This window comes from Crocodylus porosus, unplaced genomic scaffold (genome assembly GCF_001723895.1).
Source record: "Crocodylus porosus isolate Cpor-Errol unplaced genomic scaffold, CroPor_comp1, whole genome shotgun sequence".
Taxonomy (NCBI): Eukaryota; Metazoa; Chordata; order Crocodylia; family Crocodylidae; genus Crocodylus; species Crocodylus porosus.
This window is the reverse complement of record NW_017728948.1, coordinates 2,061,281-2,072,436: the sequence shown is the minus strand read 5'-3', so window position 1 is coordinate 2,072,436 and position 11,156 is coordinate 2,061,281. Positions and strand designations below refer to the sequence as shown.

General features: G+C 43.4%; 1 protein-coding gene across 6 annotated transcripts in view; it reads right to left on the bottom strand.

Moving 5' to 3' along the window:
• Positions 1 to 11,156, bottom strand: part of ALMS1 (ALMS1, centrosome and basal body associated protein) — a 96,176-nt gene that overhangs the window by 9,944 nt on the left and 75,076 nt on the right. For 4 of the 6 annotated variants that reach the window (XM_019553176.1, XM_019553181.1, XM_019553180.1 and 1 more), the window contains 5 exons: positions 10,313 to 10,560; positions 8,194 to 8,377; positions 7,869 to 7,932; positions 4,603 to 4,689; positions 2,561 to 2,660 (listed from right to left, as the gene is read on the bottom strand). In XM_019553176.1, coding sequence (XP_019408721.1) covers positions 2,561 to 2,660; positions 4,603 to 4,689; positions 7,869 to 7,932; positions 8,194 to 8,377; positions 10,313 to 10,560 — 683 coding nt within the window. The remainder of the gene's footprint in view (positions 1 to 2,560; positions 2,661 to 4,602; positions 4,690 to 7,868; positions 7,933 to 8,193; positions 8,378 to 10,312; positions 10,561 to 11,156) is intronic. The other 2 variants (XM_019553177.1, XM_019553178.1) reach the window with 2 other exon arrangements.

The window sequence follows — 11,156 nt, the reverse complement described above, 5'->3', positions numbered from 1 at the left end:
AGCCTGCCATCGGAGGTGGTTCAAGCACCTACATTGTCTTGCTGGGATCCTATGACCCCAGCTGACTTCTTGCCCTTCAGGCGGGGGGCTGGACTCGGTGATCTCCCGAGGTCCCTTCCAGCCCTGGAATCTATGAAATCTATATGAGGCTTTCCATTGTCGTTTTGGTTTATGTTGCATTTGAAGTTAGGCTAAGCTGCATGTGCTGTCCCTGCATCTTGGCTTAGGCAGAGCTTTTCTGTTGTTCTTTGTCTTCTACTTGACATTGCAAATTGCTGTCTTCAGAAAACAGACTAGTCATGTTCAAGCACGTACGAATTCAATGCCGCTACTTAAAGTCTAATATTACGTCTGGTAACAGTAAATCGTTTGAGGCAGAGACCATTTCACTAGTCTGTCATATCATTCAACTTTGATCTCATTTGGGCCTATTAAGCCTTACTGTAGTACTGAAGGGCATATAATTAGAGCCATAGCTTATTTTCAATAATTCACTAATAATAATATACTAATGTAGACATACTAGTTGTTAGCTTAACTTCCAGGTCTTGGTAAAATGAAAAAATTGCTTGAGTTCTGTTATCCCAGCTATCTGTGCCATTTCAGAGCCACTCCAAGGACTTAAATTGGGGGGTTATGGGCAGTTAGAGCTCGTTATAAACTGATGCCGTCAACAGCCTGTTCACATTGACGGCTAAGCAATTCAGTCTATACCTCTCCTACTCCGTCAGAGAGAAAAACAAAAGAGAACTGTCTTTCTTGAAGTGAATCACCCTCCTCTCAAAACAAGGATGCTCACAAATTTAAAAATTTGTATTTGGTGCCATCCACCACTTCCTTGTGCCTCCAGCTGATTGTGCTCCTTCAACCTCAATGCCTGGAAGAATTCCTTAACAGTCTACAAGCTAGCTGTAGTTTATATTTAATAGTGCACATGGACAGTTATAAAAAGAAAAAAAAAATGCAACCATTTGCTTGGACTGTTACTCCGTACTGCACTTGCTTGGGCCAGACCAGTAATTTTAGCAATATGCCTCTGCAGTCAGTTTAAAAGGGGATTCAGGGTGGTTACAAGGATTTACAAATCCATTCTTTCAGACACTGACTTCAGTTGTTCCCAGAAGACACACACCCTGCTGTTACTGCTTGGCTGGGATGTCCCATGACACAAAAAGCAGCATGGGACTTTTTTTAAGTACAGAAACAAGTTCAGTTTGGCTACATGGTCTATATCCTAAGGACCTGCCAGCTGCACCGTGGGTCCTTATGCTGTATTTTAAATTGGGTGCAGATCAACTAGGGAAGTAGGAAGCCAAGTTTCAATTTTAAAAAAAAAGAAAGCTTGGAACTTCGAGTTGAGAAGGTCAAAAGCAATTTCTAATATTTATTAAGTCACAATGCAAGCTCTAAATATATGAGTGCCTATAATACTGATCTCATAAAAATGATACACTGCCAGTCCTGGAGATACATTTATGAAGGGGATTAATAGACCTATTCTATGGTATAAAGATATTTTAAAATCAGGCCACTCCACCCTGTATATAAATTGCAGTCCCTTTGCTATATATCACTGGATCTCATGACAAGGAAAAAATTCTTTCCACTTAATCTGACGAAGTCACAATTTAACATGCCAGCTCCAGCAAACACTAGTCTCTGAACACATATTGGTCTACTCCCCCAAATCACTGTGCAATTCTTAATACACTGGGCAATCTCAGTTTGGAAGAAATATTACCAGCAATGGAATAGTAAGACAGCTGCATACAGCAGGGAAAAGGTACCTCGTCCACATCATTATTCTTCTAGGGAAACCTGTACTGTGCGTCTTTTCTATAGCAGCCAATAGGTCACCATTAATCCACTCAAGAGGTTTAAGAGTATTAATCTTGAGCATACCAGCACTGGCCAACTTGCCAGGTAAATGAATATAAAGTTCAGTTTTATGGAGTTAATAAGTCAGCTTTTTTTTTTTCAAATCCTCCCAAGCCCAAAGCAAAAGAAGTACTGAGGACCGTGATTTCAGACTTATTAAATTTGCAAAGCACATTTAATGGCAAATACCAAATGCTCGTGTTTAGCTCTGGCAGGCCCTAGCTACCAGAATTCAAGAAGTTCCTCTGTGAATCACCCTCTATGATACACTCACCTCTTTCTTTGTTTCATTTTGAGGGCATTGGGCAAGGCCTTTCTAGTCATGTTTGCTTATTTGGGACCATTTTGCCCTGTCATTCAAGTGAAGGAACGGTTTTGGTGGGAAGAAGCAAAGAACTGAGGTTAGTCTGTTGTTCCGGGGGGAGGGGGTGTTATATATATTTTGCATGCATGGCTAGTCCGAGTCACTCCATCAAGGCTTAAAGTGGCGTGTCTGTGCATACTCATACACACATGTGCATGTGCACATTTCTGCACAGCAATCCACGTTTGCAGAGATGCGCCTTGTAGAAAATATGCAAATATCCTCAAGCCAGGATTTGACACCAAGTAAGAACACCTTATCTATTCCAGGCTAACTTGGTGTTCAGAGGGGGGCTGGTTCTCAAGACAAAACACCTACCATTTTGTAAAGCTGTGCTTTCAGCCGGTATGAATTATATTCCGATTTTCTTTTCTCTTCCTCTCGTCTCTTCCGCACCTCTGGCAGCTGCTCGTAGATTCTTCATGTACATATAAAAGACCAAAGAGTGACTTGGGAGGGGAAAAAAACTTGTTCAAAGAAAAAAAAAAATCAATCCCCTGATCTTTGCCTTCATGTTTTGTTTTGTTCTTAAAGGTTTCTGGCCAATCATAAGAAAGGGACATATTGCTGTCAGGCATGGCACCATCAACGGCCGTGATACTAAAGTTCCCACATCCTACATGAAAGTATCTCCCCTAACAACTGTATTTCAGGGAACAAAGTTGCTGCCTGGCCCCATGTGCTGCAGCTGGAAGTGCAGCTTTCAGCAACATAGCAGGAAACAATACCAGTGTTGAGGGTAGACTGGGTGCCTAATACCAGGGTCACCTCTACACACCACGTACTTCTGTGGGGAGATGCACACATGGTGCCCGATCTGGCAGACCTATCTTTTATAACTGAAGATCCAGGGCAGACATGTCAAAGTCACCTTGTGCCCCAGGCAAAATCTGAACCACAGGGCTCCTCATGGACCAGATCCAGCCTGGGGCATGAAGAAACAAGTGGCTCTGGCTCTGACCTGGGACACATGGCAGCAGCTTCTGCCTCTGCTGCCCACCCTGTGCCAGAGCCAGCTCCCGCATGGGGCACACGGCGGGGGGTGGCAGCTGGGGAGCAGGGACGCAGCACTGGTGAGGGATGAAGCAGCTGGAGGGCAACTGGGACCTGAAGCCAAACCCTTCCCTGCAACTGCTGATGGCCTGCCAGTAGCCCAGCACACCAGCTCCATGGCCTGGATCTAGTCTCCAGGCCATACACTTGACAGCCCTGATCTCTAGGGCCAGCATTTTTTAACCACCTGACATTTAACCACCCCACACCAGGACTAGAACAATGGGAAACCTGGAACTCAGGAAGCATGAGGATTAGGATTCTTCAGGCCTGGTGAGGCTGCCCCTGCTTCAGAGGGGCCAAGATCCTGGTCTCCATCCTACACACTGGCCATCCGCAGAGGGTAAGAAACACTGCATCCTCTTTTTTGAAAGGCACAGCAGCTGTGTTCACCTTGTAGTCCCCAAGTAGATACAGCTCTTGTGCTTGCTTTAAGACTACAAGGTTCTGCTGATTTCACGGCAGTGGACACCAAGAGCTACTTGGCTCCAGTAATAAGAGGCTTTATGGGAACTGTCAATCAGCCTTATTCTCAAGTACCAGAAATCTGATACTTAACACCAGACAGACTCCTTTCCTCTCTCTCTCTCTCACACACACACACACACACACACACACACACACACACACACACACACTGTGCTTGCAGCAAGTTCCTGCTCAATGCTATACCGAGAAAGCATATGCATTTGTACAACAGATTTAAATCACATCAGCCATGTACTGCCACAGGGGAACTGGAAGCAAATTTTCCCTTCATCTGGTTCATTTGAAAGGGCTTCAACGGATTGTTTTGGAAAGAAAACATGTACAGAGCCGCAGAGCTGGGCCTGAGCAGATGCATCTCCCGTGGAAGTCTGCTAATTCCAGCAGAAATGTAAAAAGGTGCCATAAGACAGTGAGAGAATGGATGAATGGGCAAAGTTTTGAACTGATTTGATATTCAGGAGGTATGTCAAAGATACAAGGGGCACATTATTGGGTTGAGAAGTGGTAGAGGTGACTGGCATAATTCAAAGCAGGCTCTTCCAGCTTTAAATCACACTTGTGTTATCTTCACCACTCCTAGTGTAATCAGCACTGAGCTGATTCCTATGATACACTCTAGGGCCAAGCCTAAGAGATTCAAGATTACCCTCATACCAATGCATCAGGAATGCAGCAGAATCAGCAATCAGTTCATTCAAGGGAAATTCTAGTGCAAACACACCCTGAGAGACCGGTTCTGGTAGGAATAGACAGATGCAGGTGCAAATTAAAATAGGACCTAGAGCTCTTGGCTATTTATTACCTTCTCATGGACATACCTTCTTTTCTGTCCCTGTTTTTCTACTCTGTCTGTGGCTGCTCCTAGAAGCCCACCTTTCCTAAAAACGTCATTATTCGCATTACTTCTATAGGAAAGACAAAAGCAACAATATTTCGATACTTATTTTACTTCTGTTAAGCCTAGTGGGAAGTTGTCGGGTGGTGCAAGGGTTAACAAATGGGTCTTACCCCTGAAGTCCCCGGGTGCTTTGATCCACATCATCTTGGGTGGGACTTTCAATAACCTTAAGTGCTGGCCTGCTTCACTTTCACTGAAGGAAGGGCCTTAGGGGAGTTCAACAGCGGAAGAGCTAAGCCAATGCTGCACCCACTAACCACGTAAAATCATGCAAAATCATGACAAAATGCGACTGTAAGAACACAATCAGCAGGGTTTGCTGAGGAGAGATCCAGAACTGTAGGAACATGGGCGCTGCAGGTGAAAACTGAAGGGCAATAGCAGAGCTGCATACAGAGCTTATATAGCATTGCTCGTTTACAAGGGCTAGCTCTCCAATAGCTGAAGTCTTCCATGTCTGACTGTATACCCAGTCACTAGTGCCCTGGCCTAGTTTTGGAACAAACAGGAGCATTGACCTTTTAAGATACATTTTCTAAATTTAACATTTGATAGGGGAAAAAAAAGTTACTATCTGATGCTTTCCAGCGCAAGACAGTGCATGGCATATCACTCTAAACTGTGCTCAAGTTCAATACGCTTCAATGATGATATTCTTATTGGAGCCTATTACTGAAGTTCAAGCAAAGCCTCCTTTGAGACTGCGATCAGCTTCGCTTCAGACTTAGGAACAACCTATTGGATGGTAGGAAAAAACCCCGCTGGAGGGTCTTTCATTTTACTATCCCCGTCGCCACTCAGAGCCCGCATGCTATGTGGTGGAGCTCTTCCAGTTAAGGATGGTGAGAAATGGCTCCTATTAACTTAAAAAAAAGTCACACACTGTTCACTATTAGGTCGCCAGCTCACCCCTAAAGGGAGCCATTTAAAGTAGGAAAGTTGGGACAAGGACCCATAAGCTGAAAATGAGCCAGCAGTGTGCCTTTGTCATGAAGAAAGCTAACGGCATCCCGGGCTGCATTGGTAGAAGCATTGCCAGCAGATCGAGGGCAGTGATTCTTCCCTTCTGTTCAGCACTGGTGGGGCCACATCTGGAGTCCTGGGTCCAGTTGTGTGTGTCCCCCACCCTCCACTGCAGAAAGGATGTGGACACGTTGGGAAGAGTCCATCATAGGGCAATACAAATGGTTGGGGACTGAGGGACATGACTGGTGAGAAGAGGCTGAGGAAAATGGGCTGATTTAGTCTGCAGAAGAGAAGACTGAGAGGGATTGAATAGCAGCCTTCAGCTCCCTGCAAGGGGGCTGCAAAGAGGATGGAGCTGGGCTGGTCTCAGTGGGGGCAGATGACAGGACAAGGAGCAATGGGCTCAAGTTGCAGCAAGGGAAGTTGAGGTTGGATATTAGGAAAAACTCTCACCAGGAGGATAGTAAAGTACTGGAACAGGTTATCCCAAGAGGCTGTGGAGAATCCATCATTGGAGGCTTTGTTGAGGCAGGCCTTAAAAACCTTGACTGGGATTACGTGGTTGGGACTAGTCCTGCTTTGAGCAGGGGGTCGGACTAAACGTGACCTCCCGAGGTCCCTTCCAGCCTTAATTTTCTATGACTCACAGCAGCAAAACACTCTTCTACAGTTATATTTTAATTCAATTCACCATGTTAGAGGGAGAAACAGAATAATATTGTCCTTCCAAAAACAATTCACAAAATAAACTCACCCCATTTCTTGTACATATTTATGTGGGCATATTTTAAAAAGGATGCTCGTGGTAAATTACTATTCATCTTCAATAAAGATGGAAAGCAGGCATGCAGCCTGAGCTAAAAAATGTCAGCAAGAACAAAAAAACAAAACGACTGGGTGAATAACCCATACCAAAGTAGGACTTCATAGCCGCATATACCCGAGCGGCTGACTGTGCAGTCATTTAGGGCTTGCTTAACCATGCACTAAATAACTGCACAGTAACCAGCGCTAGTGCACAGTCCTGTTGGCGCACATTTATTTTTAGATGGTACTGCGCAGTAGCTTCATTACTACTGCGCAGTAGCATCGCCGTCATGGTTCATGCCCAGCAACGCTACGGCGCTGTAGCAATGAGCTATGGCACAGTAGCTTGTTGCTACTGCGCTATAGCATCTCGTGTAGATGTGCCCTATATGTTGCAAACTTCAAGTTTATGAAGATATATCAGCTAAATGCACAGATCAAGGGAACAATACTGATTTGGGACTGGTTTCCTCAATGTAATGTAGACAGTGGTAGTTAGCCACTTTAGACCGAAGTCAACCAGACGGCAGGATAAAATGGCATTTTAGAGATGAAGGCGGCAAACAGATATTGCATTTATCTCAGGATTATCCCAGGACAAAAGTACAGATGTCCACATCCGTTGTCCTGGGATAAATCCTAAAGTTTCCCAGATAATAGGTAGTAACAAGTTATCCTGGGATATCATGACATACATCTGTACAGTTATACCATTGAACCAATGGCAGAGGAGTGGCACTGCACCTAGCAGTTCACTCAACCCTGATTAGAAGGGTGATGTGTATAAATGCCAGTCCTGAGATATTTTTGGGACAAGCACAGGAATTTAACCTCTTTATGAAAAAAGATAAATAATGCCCCACCAAATCACCCCTTTCTACTCTCACTTTTTTTCTTCTCCATCATTTCAAAACGCAGTTGTAAGATCTTTAACTGATGTTGTGCTATTTATGCTGCTTGGTTATTTTATTACTTTTGTTCGTTTTAGACAATGGAGCCAATCTAGTCACTTGTCAAAAATGTCAATTCCTGAACAGTTACAGAGGTAGTGCTTGGGGACTTGGCTGCAGAGTTTGGACTGCAGACATATGAGTGACACATTCATATTTGACAATTAAAAACACCATGGAAATGTAACTATGGCCAGGTATGTTCAGAGTTTCTCCCTCTGACAAAAGTTCCCATATAGGCTTCAAAACAGCCAGAAACATCCCTCAAGCCCAAGTCTTCATTTGCCAGAACAATATACCTATCCCCACATCAGATAGGTGATGTGAATGGGGATAGGTATATTGTTCTGGCAAATGAAGAGTTGGGCACAAGGGATGCTTCCAGCTGTTCTGAAGCCTATACAGGAACTTTTGTCAGATACGGAAACCAGTGCTGTTTGAAACAAGTCTCTTTCAGACTTACCGTTTGGATCTTTGGACCATTTCACCCTTTGGAATTGTCCTCCTTTCCTGTCTAACTTGGAAATCTAAATGGAAAAGAGAAAGTCTGAGCAAAAAAGAAAACTCTAAAGCTTACATAAAAACAGCAAATGAGTACCTCTCTTAGAGAACTTTTCAACTGTAACAACCTCATTCATGTATAAAATGAATAGCTTCATATAAAATTAATAATGACATTCAATATTTCTGTCAGAAAAAAATGCACATTTACAACAATGTTCCACAGGCAAAAGGATGACAGTCATTACACTTCCTAGAGACCATGCAAAGGCAAAAGCCGGAGGTACCTCTGTTGGAGAGCAGGCAACTAGCATTCTTATAGCCCTTCCTTTTCTCAGGGGGATTAAACAGTTCCTCGCGCTCATTCTGCAACACGCTCTGGATCTTCCTTTCTTCCATGATGAGTTTCAGACGCTTCACACGCTCGCCAGAGCGAGAGATGAAATCAGGGCGGTGCAACACGAGAGCTTCCTAAGACAGGAGGGTAGAAAACCAAAGCATCGTGTAGCTTCAGAACCTCTTTCTAAGGCTGGGAGGAACTATCCCTATTAATAAAGTGTGGAAAACTTTCCTTTCAAGGAAGAGATACTCTTGCAATGCAAAAGAAATCTGCATCTATAATGCTGGGTAGAGTTCTGGAGGCTCTATACTTTGATATATTAAACAAGAGGAAAGCTGACCAACTGGGGAAAAGAACAACTAAAGGAAGGTAAGCGTAAGTTTAAACAGGTAGGGTAAAGATCAGGAGGCTGCTCACACAGGACAAGATACTGATAATCTCGCTCTCATTAAGCTCTATTATAGCCATTTTTTTAAAATATATTTTTGGTTCATATACACATTTTACTGGCTTCTAAGGAAAGGTTTCAAATAGAGTCTCATAATATTCATGCCCATGTTAGCCCCAAAGGTAAGTGGTAATACACAGCTTTCAAATAACAGGCCAATTACACTCAGACTACTAAGTCTTATCTAGATCAAAGAGAGATTTTTATGGGTGATTTTTTTTTACTGGATCAAATGCATAGTAGGGAGAGACTTTGACAAGCTTTCAAATACAAAGCCTTCCTCATCAGGTCTGAGAAAAGAAGAAAGGCACAGCAATGATTAAAAACAGGGTGAAAGGCTGTAAAACTGGAGAAGAGAGAAATTCCCAGGGGCAGCAGACAAACAATTAACAGTAAAAAGGCTCGCTTGATTAGTGGAAGATCAAGACCTTTTAAAAGAGACTGCCATTATCACCTGTAGCACGAAGTAGATTTTCAGGAATTAGACAGATTACAGCATAAATCAAATTTCAGTGTTCAGTCCTTGGTTCTTAGTGTCCAGCCAACTGCTCTTCCAGTACTCAATGTCACAGCTGATAGTTATGCTCTTGCTGTGGTACACCCTTTCAGTGTGAATCTCACCACCCTTTGGCGTCATTGTCTGTCTACCTCTCACCACTTTTAAGTGCCACTATACGGGTCCATGATTTTTGGTATCCAGTAAATTTATGAAGTGAAGTTCATAGGCTCTTCTACAAAAGGTGTTTTGTAAGTTCACTTTTTCACAGATGGCATCTCTTCTACGTTGAAAATCTACTAGTGTAGAGTCTCCCTTTCTCATCTTTGGCTCCCCTCCCCTCATTTTTTCCCCTCCCTTCCCTTCCTACCTTTTGTTTTCCTAATTTCCACCTATTTACATTCTCACTGACATCCTGTCACACTTTTAGCTTCTTTCATCACTTGGAGTCTTAGAACATCAGAGACTTCCTATGCCTGAAGAGGGCAATTGTGCCCAAAAGCTTGCAAAGAATGTTTTTCCAACTACTCAGGTGGTCTAATAAAAAATATCACATCTACCCAAAGAACGTTGTCTGCCCGTGTCCTTAGACCAACATGGCTACAACCAAAAACCGAGCTACATGGGTGTGTTTTTACAGGTGTTCAGTATGATCACACCTGGCCTTGAATATGCACATAGGATTTGCTTTTGAGTGTCCAGATCCCTTCATTTTTCATGACACAGTTAAGTATTCCAAGTTGAAAATGTGTCACATGCAATTCTCATCTTTATTACACAGCACCCAAGAAAATGCTGCAGGGGAGCAATTAAAAAGTGTAGGTTACAACTGTGGGAGCTACCTACTTTACTAGCCCCGCAGGCATGAGACTGAAAACCTGACACATGAGAGCTGATCTTGGCATGCATAGCCACAGGTGACATAAATAGTTCAAAATAACCCAATCCTTTTATGACACAGCAAGCTTTATACTTGGTGACTGCCTAAAGCAGCAAAGGGATGATGATGAAAATCAGGAGCAAAAGTTTCGAGAGAAGATGACAATCACAGAAATTATTTCCTCTTCTTCCCAAAAATGTACAGGAAAAGCAAGAAGCCCTGAAGTGGGGAGGCAGTCTTACCTGCAGTGTCATTTTCACAAGTGGCCTTGGGGGCTTGTTTTCAACATCTCTGACTGGGATTATTGGTTGAACTAGGCTGCTGCCTCGCTGCTCTTGCCAATTCTTCTCTCGGAGAGGCTCTCTCCAGGGTTTTGTGCTGGCCAGGGGTTCAAACCAGGATGGTCCAGGACCAGAGAAGGAACCAGATCTGTTCTCCTTCCTCGAGTCAGATTTTAAATCTTCAGCAGGAACAAACCAGGAAACTCCTACTGAAGAAAGAAAAAATGTCAAAAGAAAATATATAAAGAAAAGCACAGCTTCCCACTTTCCCCCTGCTTTTAGGGTTCCCTGTATAACAATATCACTACAAAACAGAGGCCTACCCGTCTCCCCATTACTCATATCAGTATTTTCATGGACTTTGGTGAGGCTATTTGTGTGAAGGACTCAGGGTGTTTCAAATGGATTTCATTGCTAAGCAACATAAAGTCCTATATTAACCTAATAACTCTGGTCTCTCCTATTTTTTTTTTCAGGTGTAAAATACATAGTAGAGTGTTCCCGATTTTATTTTCATCATGTGTTTTCATAGAATCATAGAAGTCGGGTCGGGAGGGACCTTGTAGATCTTCAAGCCCGACCCCCCACCTGGGTGGGAGAAAAACGCTGGACTCAAATGAGTCCAGCCAGGTAGTCATCAAGCCTCTTCTTAAAGACCCCCAGGGTAGGAGCCAACACCACTTCTCTTGGAAGTTGGTTCCAACTCCTAGCCACCCTAACTGTGAAGTAGTTCTTGCAGATGTCTAATCTAAATCTACTCTCTAATAATTTGTGTCCGTTGTTCCTTGTCATGCCAGGGGGCGCT